This window comes from Engraulis encrasicolus, chromosome 1, assembly GCF_034702125.1.
Source record: "Engraulis encrasicolus isolate BLACKSEA-1 chromosome 1, IST_EnEncr_1.0, whole genome shotgun sequence".
Classification (NCBI taxonomy): domain Eukaryota; kingdom Metazoa; phylum Chordata; class Actinopteri; order Clupeiformes; family Engraulidae; genus Engraulis; species Engraulis encrasicolus.
The window spans coordinates 36,586,652-36,606,651 of record NC_085857.1 but is presented as its reverse complement, the minus strand read 5'-3'; the positions used below and the strand labels follow the sequence as shown (position 1 = coordinate 36,606,651).

General features: G+C 43.2%; 2 protein-coding genes across 5 annotated transcripts in view; one reads left to right on the top strand and one right to left on the bottom strand.

The window, feature by feature from the left end:
• The window catches only part of rptor (regulatory associated protein of MTOR, complex 1), a 361,851-nt gene that overhangs the window by 313,080 nt on the left and 28,771 nt on the right, over positions 1–20,000 (bottom strand). For all 4 annotated transcript variants that reach the window (XM_063201318.1, XM_063201331.1, XM_063201308.1 and 1 more), the window contains exon 3: positions 7,301–7,403. In XM_063201318.1, the coding sequence (XP_063057388.1) occupies positions 7,301–7,403 (103 nt within the window). The remainder of the gene's footprint in view (positions 1–7,300; positions 7,404–20,000) is intronic.
• LOC134450893 (zinc finger MYM-type protein 1-like) lies at positions 8,847–12,998 on the top strand. Its single transcript, XM_063200940.1, has 3 exons — positions 8,847–9,292; positions 9,591–9,787; positions 10,596–12,998. The coding sequence occupies exons 1-3, from the start codon at positions 9,081–9,083 to the stop codon at positions 12,755–12,757; spliced, it is 2,571 nt and encodes an 856-aa protein (XP_063057010.1). The 5' UTR covers positions 8,847–9,080; the 3' UTR covers positions 12,758–12,998.

Genomic DNA, 20,000 nt, shown 5'->3' with positions numbered 1-20,000 from the left:
GTTTCTTTAAAAAAAATAATTAAAAACCCTCCGGCTTTTCAATTCCGGTGGCATAACAACAGTCAGTAAAGTCTCAGTAACTCATTACGTTTAGTAATAACACCTTTAACTCTTGCCATAATTACACTTCCAATGCTAAGCTAAAAATAGCCGACGAACAAAATAACTAATGCCCAGGTAGGTCAAAATGGCTGCATCTAGACTGCTAGCCAGTATTACTCAGACAGACCAACATTATTCAACATTTAAAAAAAACATTTCCCCCCAGTCAAACAATATGCTTATGAGGTTTTCAAGCTTTGAAGAGATACAGACAGAGAGAGAGAGACAGACAAAGAGAGAAACAGAGAGAGAGAGAGACAGAGACAGAGACGGAGAGACAGAGAGAGAGACAGAGAGAGAGACAGAGAGAGAGACAGAGAGAGAGACAGAGAGAGAGACAGAGAGACCTACAGACAGAGAGAAAGAGAGAAAGAGAGAAAGAGAGACAGAGAGACAGAGAGACAGAGAAAGACAGAGAAAGACAGAGAAAGACAGAGGGACAGGGAGAAACAGGGAGGCAGCAGGGAGCGAGCTGAACTGGGCCTTGAAACGGAAATCAAAGTCAATCTATAGAAAAAGGAGCCTCTTCTCGCCTCAAAACTGAAAACGTCAACAAAAAAAGAGATTGAGGGGGAGAAAAAGAAGAGGGGAAAAAAAAACAAAAGCGAGGGATCAATTTTCTATGGATTCAGTGGTGCTATCTAATTCCGCATATTAGGTAGAGGACAAGGGAGAGAGAGGATGAGCGTTAAGATACACAACGCAGGTGATATACTGAATCTGATATTCTTTTGTTCTGGGACAAAGCTGATTATATAGGATTATGAACGGCCGGTCACAGTTTGAGTGAAGGTGACTGACAAGAACCTATTCTGACAACTCAGTTGGAATAGCAAAGCGGAGATGAAAATGCTGTGTTATTGGTGGTGGAGGTGGTGCAGTGGATGTTGTTGTTTCTCTATGCAAATCTCCAACCTCTGGTTTGCCTTTCTTCTGCACTTTAAATTGTTTTTCCTCTTCCTCCCTCCTGAATACATCTAATAGACACCCCACCACCACCACCATACCTCAACACACAGAGAGAGAGAGAGAGAGAGAGAGGGGGAGAGAGAGAGAGAGAGAGAGAGAGAGAGAGAGAGAGAGAGAGAGAGAGAGAGAGAGAGAGAGAGAGAGAGAGAGAGAGAGAGAGAGAGAGAGAGCGAGAGAGAGACTCTCAAACACACAGACACACACACGCCCACACACACCCACACGCACACATACACGTACACACACACACGCACACGCGCACACACACACACACACACACTCGCACACTCCCCGAGACTGACAGCTCTGCCCCTCGTTTAACCCCAAAACCAGAGAGTGGCACCCGTACAGACGGCTGCTCTTTCAAGTGCCTATTTGTCTGCGGAGCCCCTGTCTGCCTGTGTCCCAGTAACGGGGACAAACTTGGAGTTTGAGAGCATGTCACCTCTATAATAGGCACATCACGGACCTCTTCTTTCTCTCTTTCTTATTTGCATTCTCCCTCTTTTTTTCTTTTCTTTCCTTTCTTTCTGTCTTTCATCTTTGCTTTATTCTTCATTTCGTTCTTTCATTTCTTTCTTTCAAGCACCTTCTCTATTCTTTATTCCCTCCCTTTCTTTCCTTCCTGAGTAGGTGTTAACTAGGGCCATAGCCTTGCTGTCGTCTTCGGCTGAAACAGGCGACAGGAGGAAAATTTCACTGTGACTGACAGACAGCAGCCCTTCTTTCTTCCTTTCTTTCTTTCTTTCTTGCATTTCTTTATGCCCTTTCTTAATTTCCTGTCTTCCTTCCTTCCTACCTGAGGAGGTCGTAACTAAGGCCATAGCCTGCCTGTCACCTCCTACTATACAAGGTTACAGGTGGGAAGTCACTCTGACAGACTGACAGAGTTTCTGACCCTGTTTTTTTTCTATCTTTCTTTCTTTTCCTTACTCTTTCTTTCCTGGGGAAGTGTTAACTAGGGCCATAGCCTAGCTGTTGCCTCCCACTATGCATGGTCACAGGAGGAGAGTTTCACTCTGACTTTCTTTCTTTCTATTTTTTTCTTTCCTTCCTTCTTGAGACAGTGTTAACTAGGGCCACAGCCAAGCTGTCACCTCCTACTAAAAAGGTTACAAGAGGAAAGGTTCACTCTGACTAGATGACAGGCAGACAGCAGCCCTGGTGTCCTAAGCAAACTCCTGGTGGTGCGTCTACTACCATGACACCAGTGTCAGGCATTTTCTTCTTAGTCTTGACATGAAAATTAACGGAGGAGAGGATTTCACTCCTCTTAGCCCTCTTGCCCTGACAGGTCAAGACAAAAAGAAAACAGGCCCTGCCATGGCCAACCGGTAGGGCACTCGCTTGCCATGCGTCTGACCCGGGTTTGATTCCCGGCCCGGGTCCTTTGCCGACCCCTCCCCGTCTCTCTCCCAATTCACTTCCTGTCCACCTCTCACACTGTCCTGTCAAATGAAGGCAAAAAAGCCCAAAGACAAAAAAAACAGGGCAATTCATCTCATCACTGCATGGTAATGGTGGGTCACATCAACTGTCTTGCAAGCTTTCAAAACAGAAATTAGACAGATCCAAGCACAGTTAAGACTGAAATTTGACTTGAAGAAAGAGAAGACAGTGTTTCCCATACATTGAGGAAACTATGGCGGCCCGCCATAGTTTAAATTTGGCCGCCATAGTTTACGAAAATGAAAAAAAAAAAAAAAAAAAAAAAAAATTTTTTTTTTTTTTTTTTTTTTTTTTTTTTTTAACGATATCCGTTTTTGTTAAAAACGATTTGAATTACGATTTTGAATTTCCTTCGCATTTTCCTCCTGGAGTAAATACATCCTACAGACTCTGTATTGGTTAGATAAGTAGTCCCACGGTAACAGAATGAGGGGAAAGCATTAGGAAGTGACCGTAAGGGTATTACAGTTGATTCATGTGTGCACACATGTAACATCGGGTGAGTAACAGAACATGTGCGCAACGATGCGTTATGACACGCCGATATGCGAGGATCTTCGTCCAAATCGCTAGTGGCATGCATCATCGCTAACTGCGTTTACATCGCGTGCCGCGTGTAAAGGAAATGTTTGTTGTTGACATGTATGGAATTCACTTCAATTTGTGCTGTTTCTTGCTTCAGTTGTGGACAAAACGATTGGCCAAACTCACAATAGGAAGTCTTTGCTGTGCTACTGTCCCAGAGAGATGGAAAAAAACCTTCATAGAAGTCACTCTTAACAGGTGTGTTAACCAATCCAATGAGCTCTCTCTCTCTCTCTCTCTCTCCCTCTCTCTCCCTCTCTCTCTCTCTCTCTCTCTCTCTCTCTCTCTCTCTCTCTCTCTCTCTCTCTCTCTCTGTCTCTCTCTCTCTCTCTCTCTCTCTCTCTCTACTATTTACCCATAACAAATGGTGAATTTCTGAGCCCTTTTTAATTTGTAGCTTACCACTGAAGGCATGATAATGCTTCATCATATTTTAGAAATAGGGCCTATGTGCCTTTTATATACCAAATGTTTATCATTTTGAAATTGTTTCAGTTGTTTATGACTTGTGTCTGACAGAAATTATCTCTGCATACTATCAGTGCTGCATTGCTTTGTAAAGATAGGCTATTCAACACACTTTAAAAACACACTGAAAAGATACGGCCATAGTAGCCTACTAAAAACATTTTGTTCATAATAATGGTGATTAATAAATAGTGGTCTTAAATTTTTTTTACTGACATCCTTAAATTTGACTTGGTAGGTCACGGCAGACCATCAACTTCAAAAGTAGATCTTGGTTAAAAAAAAGGTTGGGCACCCCTGCTATAGAGAGAACCACAAGTGCTTGAAAGACAGGGATCAAAAGCCTAGTCAAGTTGTTGTAGTTAACTTGGGTTTGGGAGCAACATAAAAAACCTTCAGAGAAGGGACAGTTGGGATGAGTTTACTAACACTCCCTAGGCTTTGTTTTACAGTTGTAATGAGTTTGGTGACAGACATGACACAGCAGAGGAGACATCGGGCTGCATACAGAAATTAATGTGTAATGAATGTGAATATAGACATAAATGTGTAATATGTTGTTCAGCCCTTTTAATGGGAGGAATTTGGAAAAAAACTGGCCCTGTGACCAGCACCCCTCATGAAGAATGTGTACGCCTACATATATGTGTGGGGGAAAAGGCATAGCCTACCCTCTAAGACCCTTGTTGTCTATGCGTTAACAATTTCACAGTGCTCTTAAATTCTTATCTCTGCTCCTATTTTGTTTTATTATTGTTTCCCAGACCCCTGCATGAGGGACGAATGAAACTGTGTTGTAAACTGTGACAATGTAGTACTATTATACAAGGCATGGGTAAAATCTTATGTAGCCTTAATTCTCAAAATATAAATGGTTGAAATATAGGCCCAGGCCTACAGTTTCTCCATGCGCCAATGTCATACAGTAGTCATTGTTTTGCCGTTTTGCATTTACGCTGCAAGAATACAAACACCCCCCCCCCCCCCCCCCCCCAAGGCCCGCGTGAGAACTCCCCCCCCCCCCCCGAAAAAATAAACCCCGGCTGCCCCCATAGTTTCCAAAATTTCTGTGGGAAACACTGGAAGAACAAAACAGATTTGTTATTATAGGTTCACTATCATGCCTAACTATTGACAGTTTTTAGAGGGGAACATGGTTATTTTGACCTTAACTAACCCTTGCTTAGCTTGTGCTGGCTTCTGAACCATGGCACTTACAAGGAAGCGGTTTTCATCTATGGTAAGCAAAGAATCTCACCTCATAAACGAGCTATGCAATGTGTGTCCATAGGTCAAATACAAGTCATTCTGTGCCTGCATATGTTCTGGATGGCTGGCAATCTACCGCCAAAACTAAGTGTCACTTGCCAGAATGTGTAAGTAGCCCGTCATCACACTCAGAAGCTGTTTCCACTTAGCCTGCTATTTTTGAAAACGATCTTGGTTTTGGCCTTCCTTCTCCACGTAGCCTGAGTTTTAAAATCCACATCATCAAATGTCCCATTTAGGGGGCTAAAACGCACTTTACATTAGGGGTGTGCAAAATAATTGTCATATCGATGCATCGCGATACTTACTCTCACGATACAATGCATCGATTCATGACAAGGTATCGTGATACTTATTTCCTCAATATACTGCATGGATTCATGACAATTGATTATTTGATAACAATAAAATTCGATTTGCCACGGGTTATTTTGTTCAGTAGAGAATAGGTAATATTTCTGTTGTGATGTAAGCTCTCTCCCAGATGATAGAATGCTTAAATAGAATGAACTGACTTAAGAAAGCTACACAGCAACTGACAAATAAGCTGTATTTTACACATTTACTGAAGTAAATATCGCAATGCATCACAGTAGTACATGAATCGCAATGCATCGTGATAGAATCGCATCGTGGCATGTGTATCGTGATGCGCATCGAATCGTGAACCCTTTGCCAATACCCACCCCTACTTTACATTGGAGTTATTCTTTTTATCCCCATGTTGCCTTTATACCTAAACAGGAGAAAAAAATATCCACATTTAAAAATATCTTGCTACGTGGAAACTGCACCTCGGTCTACTCAGGCAATAATCTGATCCAGAGTGTCATAAAGAAAAGGAAGAACAGAAGGTAAAAAAAACTAAAATAAGAAAACTATCATGCAAAGCGTCTTTGAGTTCAATGAAAAGCCCTATCAAAATACAAAATAGATCTTTTATTGTTGCTGGCTGCTGCTGCTGTTGAACTGTGTTGCCTGTCTTCACTCTGCCATGCTTCTACTAAGTCATTCACTTCCTTAGGCCGATAAGAAATACACTACATGTCTCTCCTCTCAGTGTTTCAACTGGCATGCTGCCCCCATCCATAAGATGATTAACTAGCCAATCAAAACGCGGTGGGGAAGTGATGGATGGCATAATGGCTTGAAGGTGAAGGTGTGGGAGACAAATGAAGGGATGAAGCGGCCAGCGTAAATAAATGGGATGAACGAATGAAGAGAAAATGCAAGTTAGTGTAGATGGATTGGACTGGGGTGATGGAGGACTGAACTGGGCTGTGTGGTTGTGTGTGTGGAGAAGCTGTTGAGTACTGTGGAGTGGATGGATGGAGGGGGTGGCTGTGGTGGCGATGGGGATGGGGATGCAGCCCCTTCATGATCCAGGACAAAATGTAAACAGATGAAGAGAAATAGAAGATAACTAGCTAGTTGTGTGGATATATGAGTGGAAAGGTTGTCAGATACTGCAGGGCGGATCGGATGGATGGTGTTGTGAATGGTTGAGGTGGTGAATGGGCAGGATGGATGGATGGTTGAGGTGGTCAGTGGATGGCTATCCAAAAAGATAAGTGTGCAGTATGGGTGGTGGGGGAGGGAGGGGTTGATTTATGCGGTCCAGTCACCTACAATCTCTTTCAGTGTGTAACTGCAAGAGAATGGATAATAAGTTAAGGGGGGTTTACATATAGTCAACGCTGCATCCCTACATTTCGCCTATATTATGCATCAATGCTTAGCAAAACACATCCTCTCAGTTTTTGATATTTGACGAGCCCTGCATGCATTGGGGCCAAATCCTACGACATGGTAACATGGACTATGTGAGCACCTGCCACCCCGAAACCCACTCCCCGATGTACCACAATGCTCCATGTTCTGTAATCACCCTGTAACTACTGTGTCTCTTTGGATAAAAAGCATCAGTTGTGTAATGTAATGCAGTGTGTCTTAACTGGGGTTGGGGACCCAAATGCCTACGTGGGGCACAGAGCTGTGGTGGAAAAATCTATTAATTCACCCTTATACTTGCTACGTTTACATGAGACATTTAATTCGGAATTAACTGACTTTAATTCTGAATAAAGCTTAAATCCGCTTTGAAAACGTCATGTAAACACCATTTAATTCTGAATTATTAATTTGTCGTTAATTAAGTTGTTTAATACTAATTTGCATGAGTTGATGGACATGTTGCATGTCAGCACACAATGCAAATGCTGGTGCATATTATTAAATGCATGGATATACAGTATTTTTTATTGTTATTTTTAAGATTCTGGCCGCGTGACAGGGTCACAACAACGCAATCACCATGGGAAATTGTGGGTCTCAAGACTATTCCAGTTAAGAACCACTGATGTAATGTAATGTAATGTAATGTGATGTAATGTAATGTAATGTAATGTAATGTAATGTAGTGCGATGTTATGTAATGTGACGTTGATGGAGCCCCTACCGATCCAGCACTCCAGTCGGGCGCAGGGCGAGGTCTTGACCACGTCAGGTGGGTCCACTCCAACGTTGAGGCACAGCACCAGGGCCACACTCACTGTCTTCATCTGCAGCAAACAAGAGAAGGAAAAGGTCATTACAGTAGTCAATACAAAACTTCATAAAAGTTCATACAGGTTGGACTGGAGCAGGCTTCGCCCAACAAGTTTTTCTTCTTTTTGGGGTGCTGACCAAAATATTGTAAAACTGAGGCAGAACGCCAAAATGCGTCTGTGTAATGATAAAACAAATCTATGCACGGTGCGACTTTTTCTCACTTTTCAAAACAAATCATAAAATGATTCCAAACGTTAATCGGTTATACATTTTCGACTGCTGAATGCATCCTCATGACATAGCGACACAGTATCAAGAACAACATTTTTTCACACTTTTTTGGGGGGGGGATTTTTATGCCTTTATTGTGACAGGACAGTTACAGAGGGACAGGATATGAGCAAGGAGAAAGAGGAAGATACGGGGAAGGTTCGGCCAATGACCCAAGCCGGAATCGAACCCGGGTCGCCGACATAGTAACCCAGTGCCCTAACGTTAGGCCACGGCAGGGAAAAAAAATTCAATCAAGCTGTGAAAAGCAGATAGCCGTCGTCTTGTATAAGGGTCGAAGAAAAAGGAAAGGACCACATTTATTAGTCATGCAACTTCGGAGTGATGCCATAAAACTACTGCATACGACATCAAGAGTTTAAGACATTGCATCATAGTTTTAAGACCTGTTGTGAAATAACATCTGTGTCACAGCTTATCCTGCATATAAATTTGAAGGGTGGCGGTATACTGATTCTGCTGTGGGCGGGGGTCCACAACTGGGTCCTGAAGGTACTCCAAGTGAATATCATTATCTAAAAATCTCAAACTCATATTTTTGTGTGTGTTGCCGTTGATTTATTTGCATTTTATCGTTTATTGGGTCAGAGGTGGGCCTGGACTTTTGTGAAATTTTCTTAAATGGGCCCCAGTTGGAAAAGGTTGGGAACCCCTGATCTACAGCAAATGTAGCACTGTACTCTTAAACAGCACTTCCTGGAGCCAGGCTGCCTATCATCAGTGAAGCAGGTACAGCAGATGTGCACTACCCGATTTTGCATCATTACGATTGTGGACTTTTGCTGAGCTTTGCCGTCAACCGGGGATATCTACTTCTTTAAATAAAAACTGCAAGCTAATCATGACTTTCAAAGCGGGCCTGGCTGACGATGACGACAGAGTACCTCTCCGCCTCTCTCTCTTGGCTCGACGCCAGAAAAAGAGTAGTTAGACCGCGCGGCAGAAGGCCAGACAGACACATCCAATTATGATCCAGGAAGCGGTTGCCAGCCCCGTAACGTTCGTGAAGTGGAGAATGACATCCAAACAGGGAGAGATTTGGGCCCTCGGTGGTCTTTATAGGCAAGATTATGCAATTAAAAGCAATCCGGTCACCAGCCTGACGGTCAGTGGCAGTTTGGGGAGATTTTTTTAAAGTATTCTTTGAGGGCTTTTCACAGGGGCGTGGCCACGTGGTGGCCAAGGGTGGCCGCGGCCCCCATTGGTCAGACGCTGGCCACCACATTGGCCCCCCCTACGGACACACCCCTTTGACACTACGCTGAGGAAAGCACACTGGTATATAAAAATAAATAAATAAAATAAACACTTCATTAAATAAATACATTTTAGGTGTCATATCTTTAAATTAACCGTTTATTAATTTATCATTAATGCAATAGTTCTGATAAAAGTATATGCAAATTGCAACACAAGGGAAGGAGGTGCACAAACAGCGTGACAGCGCACCACGAGCGCAAAGAGATACAATCCGAGGGAGCAACGAATCAAAGCAGCAACCTGTGATTCCCGCCTGGCATTGTTCTCAGGAGTCGAAGTCTGGATCGCCTTTCAAAGTTGAAGAACAGACCTCGCTTATTTATGTTTCTTCAGTAGTCAAATCCTACAGGTGAGTATGCTGACTGTGTGATACTAGACAGGATTAAAGTCATGTGGGTGTTTTTCACCGTAAATGCTATGTAAAATGAATGTCCCATGCCTGTAGTTGCAAGGCTGCTAAACACCTGCTAACACCGGTTGCAAGGCTGCCAACACAAATGACCTCTGCTGCCTAGCAAGTTAGCATGATCCAAGTAGCAAATCGCCACATAATGTAGCCTCAATATAACACACAGGGACCATGGTATTTTATAAACAAAAGAGAGTAAGGCCAGCGTATGATTATACACGTTTATTTGACTGGACAGAATGGATACTGCGAAGAAGAAAATCCACCCATTTTTCCGTACTGAAGTTCGAGCAGAAGAACATAAGGCGGCAGGCGAAGAGCAGACACAGGCGGTGCAGGATGAGGAGGAGAACGAGGAGGCAGAAACTGGTAGAGAAGACGAGAGCAGGGTGCAGAATGAGACAGCCGGCAGGCTTGCCAAAATATGCCCTTCAGGTAGGCTAAGTGAAGAACAGGATGACGATTTGATTTCATTTCAGCATGTTGGAGAATGTTTGTGTGAGAGGCACTAGCTAGTGTTAAGCGTGTACCAGACAGAGTAAGGAGTCAGTCGCATACAGGCGCTGGATGCTCTTCAGGAGAAACTTACTATTGAAAAGCCGAAAAGTTGCGAAAACTAACATGAAAGCCGAATACAAGGGACACAAACGTTTATAGACTCAACACATTTGTATCCCAAACGGTTTTAAATCGGCTTTTCTGATTATTTTTCGACTTCCCAATTCAGTTTCTATTGAATTGCATCCATCGCCTGTTTTATGACTCCTTTCTCCTCCCTTCACGTAAGCCCTGGGAAGTGCCGAGCCGAGCCGTACACATCCCTGCTTTTCGCAACGATCCGGGGAGAATTGATCTACGCGATAACCCAATAACGTACATTGCGCAGCGCGTAGATCAAATCTCCCCGATCATTGTGAAAAGCAGGGATGTGTGGCTCGTCTCGACCGGACCGGACCGGCTTTTCAATAGTTGAAGTTTCTCCTGAAGAGCATCCAGCTCCTGTATGCGACCTCTTGAATACACTCGGCTTAAGAATTTATGGAATGTTTGTTTATTCGCACATCCCATCTCCAAAGCTGTTACTACACTCACTTACACTTACTGGACTGTGTTCATCTGTAAAGACTGTGCATCTTGTAGGGAAGCTGAAATGTCAGTATACTTTGTATAATGTCAATGTCAAAGGCGTTCTGTTCTATTCTATTTCTATTTTACTAATATGTAACTCATTGGTGTTCTACAGACATATCCAAATCGACCAGTGAAGCGCCAGCACAGCCTCAACTGGCGCAATACCCAAGGACTCAACAAGGCGACAGGAACAGGAGCTTCAAGGGTGAATGGTATGCTGTTCACCCTTGGTTAGAGTACTCTGTGTGTGAAGATTCTGCTTTTTGTTATGCATGTAGGCATTTCAGCTTGCCTGGTCATGTTGAGTCTACATTCACTGCAGGCTTAGGGTTCAGAAATTGGAAAAAGGCTACTTATACAGATGGTGGGTTTGCTGCACACAGTAGATCTGAGCATCACAAGGATGCAATGTTAGCATGGAAGGAATTTCAACTAGCGGAAAAAAATCAGGGATCTGTTATGGAGCAACTAAATCAAAATTACAACAAAATTGTGGAAGAGAACAGGGGGTACATTAAAACCCTAGCTGAAGTGGTTTTGCATTGTGCAACTCAAAACATTGCTTTGCGAGGTCACCGGGAGTCAATGGATCTTAGTAGGAAAGGGAACTTTTTGGGAACGTTAGATATCATTGCAAGGCATGATGAAAAAGTTGGGAAGAAAATGAATGGTCCTAGGAATGCGAAGTACACAAGCCCTGACATTCAAAATGAAATTCTATCATGTTTGGCCGAGATGGTTCGCATTTCCATCATAAAAGAAGTCAAGGAAAGTGGTGCTTTCAGCATACTTGTGGATGAAACGAAAGACAAAAAGAAAATGGAGCAGATGTCTTTTGTTCTCCGCTATTACTACAATGGTGAAATCCATGAGAGCTTTTTGGAGTTTGAGGTAGCGGAGGCCTTAGATGCAGAGAGCCTCAGCCTGAAGATTATTCGCCTCTTGCAACGGTATGGGCTGGATTACAAAAACAATCTAGTTGGACAGGCGTACGACGGGGCGGCTGTAATGAGCGGGAAAAAGAGTGGTGTGCAGGCAAGAATTAAAGAGGTTGCCAATGTGGCATTCTACGTTCACTGTTCTGCACATTGTCTCAATTTGGTTCTAGTTGACACTGTGAAGGGGCTGCCAGAAGCTGACTGTTTTTTTTCCCTGTTACAGCAGCTTTATACTTATATGTCGGGCTCGGCTGTGCACTCAAAATGGTTAAATGTCCAAAAGGAGATGTACTCTGGAGATGCCCCAAGAGAGCTACAAGCATTAAGTGACACCCGGTGGGCCTCCAGGTACAATGCCTGCCGTAATCTCTGGGACAGGTTGCCAGCCGTTGTGAAGGTACTTGAGGATCTAGCTGAGGAAAACAGTGGTGAAAGGTCAATAGGTGCCAGGGGCCTTTTGCCTCAGATAAATTTACAGTTCATTGTATTTCTTGCTATATTTAAGAAACTGTTGGGAGATGCCAAAATGCTATCGAATCTGCTCCAGTCCTCCTCTCTGGATTTAGCTAAAGCGGTAGACCTTGTGGAGACACTAATCGATACATTTCAGTCTTATAAGACAGAGCAGGTGTTTGGAGATTTGTGGGACACTGTGCTGGAACTCGCAAAGCAATGTGACATCAGTATAGATGCTGCTCCAAAGCGCAAAAGAAAGCTTAGTGCACAGCTACAAGGTTATCATGTTTTATCTACTGTGGGAAGCCATGACATGGGGAATGACAAAGACTACTACAGGACAGCAATTTTTAATCTGGTTTTGGATAGGATGCTCAGTGAGCTAAGAAGCAGATTTTCCAGGCAAAACTGCGAAATCATGCGTGGAATACAGGCTTTAAATCCTAATAGTACAAGTTTCTGCGATAAAAATACCCTTTTTGCATTTGCTAAAATGTATGGATGCCACCTTGTTGATCTGGAGCATGAACTCCACCAGGTTAAAAGACTTTTAGACCGTAAGGTGAAACAAGGGATGCAGACACCGCATACAATTGTAGATCTGACAGCTTTTATCGAACCTTACCAAGAGGTTTTTGATGTTTTTGCAAGGCTTTGCAAAATTGCACTGGCCTTGCCCGTCAGCACAGCTGCATGTGAACGCAGCTTTTCTTGTTTAAAGCTTGTGAAGACACACCTGAGAACTACCATGGGAGAGGGAAGGCTCAGTGATCTTGGGGTGTTGAGCATTGAACACAGGAGGGCAGCATCTTTAAACTTAGATGAGTTTGTCGACAGATTTGCTGCCAATCATAAAAACCGTAGGATACAACTTCTGTAATAGTAATGTTGAGTAGTGAGGTTCTGGCAAATGTTTTGTTGTTATGGGCCACTGTCTCTTGTTTTGTTTTGATTCCAATGTAACATGTATTGTAACCAGTTGTAACAAACCAGTTGTTATGGGCCACTGTCTTTTGTTTTGTTTTGATTCCAATGTAAACATGTATTGTAACCAGTTGTAACAAACCACGCTGCCATGAAATACAAATATATTTCAAAATAAATACAAATATATATTTGGACATTTGTTTTGTGTCTTCTCTGTGGTGGTCAGTGTTCATAATAATAATAATAATAATAATAATAATAATAATAATAATAATAATAATAATAATAATAATAATGATAATGGTGGTGATGATGATTTGAATTTTAGTTTAAATTGGATATGGTCCACTTTTTAATCTGGGTCAGTGTAGGTGCTATTACAAATTGGTTTAATTTCAGCAATAATATTATCCAAGGAGTAATAAACATTATTCATATCTATTTCTGAACTTAAACTAATACTTAAAGTTATGGAACAAGGGGCTGACAACAGCAAAATGGAAGGAGGATGAATCGGGTGGTATCTTCAATCCTCAATTCAGTTTTTTTCTGGGTTATTTTCGGTCTGTGGCTCCCCCTACAGTTATTTTTACTATATAGCACGAGCTGTCGACTTTGACAGCGCTACGAAAACGTCATAATATTCGTGCACCGTCATTGGGTAGATTGGCTGGCGCATGACGATGACGTGCATGCTCAAACGTGTGTTCAACATCGATAACAACAGTTAGCTGTAAATGCAGCGAGTTGCAGTAACTCCAGTAAAATATATCATTGTGTGTATTGAATCGCCAAATAAGATATTGTGTCGCTTAAAGCGCCGTTTAGTCAACTCACGGCGGATGAAGGGGGTGGGGAAATAGATAGGACGGGAACTCTGGATGTTTGGATTTCACTGTTTTGGTAGACATAGGCCTACAGGGAAATGGAATTCCACTGCAAAAATGCGAAGAAAATCAGGGAAATTGTTATGATGAAAGACTGTTGATGGCGATAGAAGAGAGTCTTTTTGCTGGGACTGAAGCACAAGCTATCCGGCAGAGTATTTGAAGTCATCTCGATGAAAGATTGGATTAGGAGGAATGGATTTTTATCTTCAAACCTATATTCAAGTGCTTCAAACGTATCCGGGGATTTGGTGAGTGACTGCTATTCTATCTACTTTCATGCGACTCAATCTGGTGTGGGCTATATATATAAATATATATTTCATTACCAAATACAGTTTAACTCCCCTTTTTAGCGACAGGCGAAGTACAATACTGCAACTGCTGCAAATCGTGTGATAAAGCCAGTGTGTTGAGATTCTGCTGGTTAGCCAGCAAACCAAACTTGACTTGACTTGAATTTTCATTTCAAAGTTCCGCATGGCTGTTGAAAAACTTACCGAACTAAACAAATCCAGACATGAATTAGCTGTCGACACTTAAAACAGGACCAAAGCAACGCCGACATGTCAAGGAATTAATTCGCTATCTTGGCTGTATTTTTAGTAAACACCGGTCGTGGAGTCAAATTGTTAGACATTGTGAAACATAAACAATAACCTCTAACTCCAGAATTGTCGGGACTGCTTTATTGGAAAACTTTGCCGTCTGATTAATCCCAAATTTGTGTTGATATCAGAGCCTCAGAGGATATGATAAATTATGTTGAACTGTTTCGTTGCACTCTCATTTGGGTTCTGTTGACAACAAATGACAGTAGCTGTCCTTGGTGCTGACGCGTTGTGACCGCTGCGTCTTCAGTCAAACAATTCCGTCCTGTTTTGTTCTTCGTGAGATTTCGCATTCATTTTTCCATAGGGAGACAATAAAGGAGATACTTGGTGAATTGAGTAAAATGTTTAACTATGAGATAATAAGAAACTTTTACAATAGTTTATTCAAGCCAAGACAAATGTTTTTTTTTGTATTACAAGTTGTCTGAAAGTTGATGGTTAAATATGCAAATTTAAACATTTTATCCTATTCATTTAGTATCTCCTATAATGTCATCTGATGGAAAAATGAATGGGAAATCTCAAACTTTGACCTTGAAAAAAAACATGTTCCACTGAATATCATTTTGTAGATATTTCATACATAATGCAAGGGGGTTTAAGGGTCACTTAAAAGTAGGAACCATTACTATTGCAATTCATCCAACGTTTTGGCCTTTTTACAGCTAGACTGACCGGCCTATTGTCACTCAAGCCTGACTCTAGTCTAAGCCACAAAGTCAAAAGTCAACACCTCACCTCAGGTGACAAACTGTGGCTGCTGGCTATTGCTTTTGTGTTTTTAAGTGTTAGGCCTACATGTCCTATTGAAGGGTCCAAGTACTTGGTTCATCGTCGTTTTTGGCGATTGGGTGTGCCCCCCCAATTAAAAGACTGGCCCAAGATGGCCCCCCAAGAATTTTTCTTCTGGCTACGCCCCTGGCTTTTCACCTTTATTCATGACAGGACAGTGAAGGACAGACAGGAAATGAGTGGGGAGAGAGAAATGGGGAGGGATCGGCAAATCACCCGGGCTGGAATCGAATCCGGGGGCGCCGGCGTAGCAACCCAGTGCGGGTGCCACTAACTAACCATCACCGTATAACTCACACCAAGACCAGTAGGGTCAGTTCTGGACAGGTCAGGTCTGCACATGGTGCAATGGGAATCAAACAATCAATTGCCTACCCTTGCAAACGCACACACACGCACATAGATACGCACACACACAAACACACACAGGCACACACAGAAACATGCAAATTTAAGTGAACACAGACAAACACACACACATGCACGTCGCACACACACACACACACACACACACACACACACACACACACACACACACACACAGTGTCAGTGCGGGCTGCCTGGCACTAGTTCAAACTGTCCTGGCAGCAGCTGGAGAGAAGTGCACACAGCACACACTGGGGACACCACAGAAACACACACACAGGGGACACCACACCAACACACATCAACACACACACACACGCACACACACACACACACACGCACACACACACACACACGCACACACACGCACACACGCACACACGCACACACACACACACACACACACACACAGGGAACACAACACCAACACACACACACACACTTAACAAACCACAGAGCTGCACAGCAGGCTAGCGTTCAAGGCCCTGCTGCACGCCTCACACATACAGAGAGAGAGAGAGAGAGAGAGAGAGAGAGAGAGAGAGAGAGAGAGAGAGAACAGCTGCACAGCAGGCCAGAATTCAAGGCCCTGCTGTACAGTCACACACACACACACACACACACACACACACACACACACACACACACACACACACACACACACACACACACACACACACACGGTTACATCTACAGAGTACATTGAGTGTGAACACAGCGTGCAATGTTCTGCCATGTTTCTGGGTCTAACAGCGGGTCATTGCAAGATGTTTGCTGCCTTTGTAAGAGGTGTTACCCAATCAGCAGTAACTTGCCCATGACCTTTAATTGAATTAAAAACCCAAGAGTTCAAAAATAGTTTCGATAAAGATGACAAATTGAAAAAAGTGTATGTACTTGATTTCAGCTACAGATATGAATGAAAAACCAGGAGATCAAAAGTGTTAAGAAAGGCCACAGACGTTTTGTTGTCATTTATTGCCAATTCTGCAGCTATACGGTAAAAAATGCTCATGTTACATTAAAGGGGTATGCCACTATTTTGGGGCTTATTACAGTTAAAATCGTTGGGCAGGGTTTATAAAGGTGGTAAAGTGTCTTATTTTTCATGTTAAGCGTTGTCTTGCTTTAAGACAAGTTAAAAGAGGGAATATGTCGCTAAGCTAGTGAAAGTCAATGTATCCATGTAGCATGCTACAATGCTACACGGATACATTGACTTTCACTAGCTTAGCGACATATTCCCTCTTTTAACTTGTGTTAAAGCAAGACAACGCTTAACATGAAAAACAAGACACTTTACCACCTTTATAAACCCCAGCCAACGATTTTAACTGTAATAAGCCCCAAAATAGTGGCATACCCCTTTAAGAAAACCATCAGACAGACAAAAAAATGAGCACTTTCTTAACATCAACAATACAAAAGTTCAAACCCTTTAAAATGTGGGACCTTTGAAGTCATCTACATTTGTATCTTTTAAAAAAAACCTGCTCCACCAATTTTCAAAACGATTTCAACTACAGCTGTGTACTTCTTCGAAAGGGAAGGAGAAACGGACACCGCAGCTTTACTTGTGTGACAGGTCAGGGTGTTATGGGCACCATCCTATCTGGTTGAATACACATTTAGCTTAAGGACTTCTATGGCTGGAGAAGCCGTATCAACCTGTTACCAGGTAGCCTTGTAAAACAAGAGCTATGCAAACACAGCAGAGTCACAGGGCTGAGGAGAGTTGACACCCACAGAGATGAGGATTCATACAAAGAGACTACACAGAAAATGACAGTCGTTTGTTTTCTCCTTTTTGAAAATTAATGGAAAAAGATGGACAAGAACAGAACTGCATTCAGACGACAATGTTTTTCTGTTCATTGCAGACTGAGAAATGGATCTCTCTGAACAATTGTTTGTTTCACATTTCCCAAAGAATTAGATCCACTCCTTGCATCCCTGTCTTACAGAGACCTCTCCATTAACGTGAATTGGTTATACCTACATCCTGTATAAATAAAATGACAAGAAGAACTTTGCATCTTCACCAACTGTTATTGCACTGCCAAGGTACAAACATTATTCAAAAAAATGATCCGAAAAGTGTCAGAGACAAAGTTGACTCCATTGTTCTGTAGCAAATTGCTGTGCAGGCATTTAACAAGTTTTAAAGTTGGACAACTGATCAATCACTCCCCATGCAAAGAATTACAAATTGCTGTTGTTTGTGCTGGTTTGCAAAATGGCAGTGCATGTTAAAAAAAAAAACACCTGGAAACGCATTTAATGAGGATTGGATCAGGTTTGGGAAAATTGTATTTCATGTGGCTTTCAGATGTTCAAATGACCAATATCATAAAACACAGATCTGGATATGATCTTCATCAAAATGGTCCTGTCCATCTAAAGTGCCACTTACAAGGGTAGCACAGCTAAATCACTTCAACTTTTCTTGCTCTTCTGACAGAGACACACGGCACGCTGCCCTTTTCGAAGGCAGGCAGCAGTGAGGGGAGAATTGATCTGGTAGATGGGCTCTGTTCTGACAAAATGGCAGCGGCTCTTTTTTTTTGTAGCCCCCTGGACGGTGGTGGTGGCACCGACCGCCCCGACCCGAGCGACATGGTGTTGGTATTGGCTTCCTGTCCGGGTCAGAACCGCAGCAAATCACTCAGCATGCCAAAGCCCACTGCCCTTCCCCTGGAGTCGCACCAGAACCGAAGAGAGAGGGCAAAGAGATCGACGCACTGACGCATGGACAGACAGACAAAGCTGCAGCAGCACAGCAAAGACCACTGCAGGGAAAAAAAGAGGGAACAAAAACCCCACCAAGCTGAGCTACAGTACCAACCTAATGACAAGGCTTTGGAGGTTTCAATGTTGGCATACGGTAGTTACTGCACTTGCTAGCTCATCTTGTGTCCCGTTTTAGAGATACCGCTATGTCACATTTGCAGTATTGCTAGCTCATCTTGTGTCCCGTTTCAGAGATACCGCTATGTCACATTTGCAGTATTGGTAGATCATCTTGTGTCCCGTCCCGTTTCAGAGATACCGCTATGTCACATTTGCCGTATTGGTACTGTAGCTCATCTTGATGGAGCAGCCCAGTTTGACGGAACACCGAAAGCCTTTCACAGAAGTGCAAAAGGACATGCCATACTGCTGCTGGCCCAAAACCAAGAGAGGGCAAAGAGATCAACGGATGTAGAGACGGCTGCAAAAAAAAGAGCAAAAATAAAGAGAGCATGTTCCTTTTCCGGAAGCATCCACACAAACGAAGAGCACAAGGGCCCCAAGCCAGCGTGCGCATACAAGTGTGACAAGGCGCCAGGACAGGACTGACTCAGGAAAAAAGACTCAGGGGCTGCAATCGCTCAATCAAAAAGCAGAGAGCGCAGTGTCGGTCGGTCGGGCTGGGCGGCATTGGAGAAGTGGTGGGATGGCAAAAAATAGCTTATCAGTGCAGGAGGAGGAGGAGGTGGGATGATGGACGGCCCAGGGGGAATTTCTCCGCTGACGGGCAGCATTTCTTGAGGAAGATATCCAGGGCAAGGGTAGGGGAGGGGATGGGATGGGATGGGACGGGGAGGTCCCGCTTCACTGACTCCTGATAAAAATGAAAGCAAAGAGCGGAGGAGAAAAAACACACTCAGTCTTAGCCGCACAGCACACACACACAAACACTCGCATCACCACTGACCAGCCGGCCTTTTGACTGCTAACTGGTCAGTCTGGCAGATGCATCAGCAACCAGGAGGAGACAGCCGAGGCAGTGAAGCTGATCACATGCTGTGTGTGTATTTGTTTGTTGTTGTTGTTGTTGTTGTTGTTGTTGTTGTTGTTGTTGTTGTTGTTGTTGGTGGATCCTCACACACACAAAAAGGCGTTTCCGGCCCTGCCGTGGTGCTAACGGTGGGGCACTCATCTACTACTTGGCCGACCCGGGTTCGATTCCCAGCCCGGGTCCTTTGCCAGCCCTTCCCTGTCTCTCTCTCCCATCTCGATTCCTCTCTGCTTCACTGTCCTGTCTGAAATACCAATAAAGGCTTGCAAAGCCCCCCAAAACATTTTTGAAAACATTTTTTAAAAGGTGTTTCCAGCATAATATTTATGTTAGTCAAGGTGAGTGGGGGATAGCCAATGCCATGTCACCGTCATTAGAAAAAGGCAATGTTATGCAGAGCCCACACACACACACACACACACACACACACACACACACACACACACACACACACACACACACACACACACACACACACACACACACACACACACACACACACACACACACACACACACACACACACACACACACACACACACACACACCAATGCAACATAATTTGTACAGTGTTTGTAAAACAATGTATTCAAAGTCCTTAGTCAAGGTGGGCAGTGTTTGTTGTCAAGGGGGCCACCTTCACTATAAAGTGCTGGGGGTGAAATCCATTTATTGATGAGCCACTCTGGGCAACAAAAAAAGTTTTTTGAAATATGAAAAGGGAAAGAGATGAAACTTCCACTGCCATGACAAATG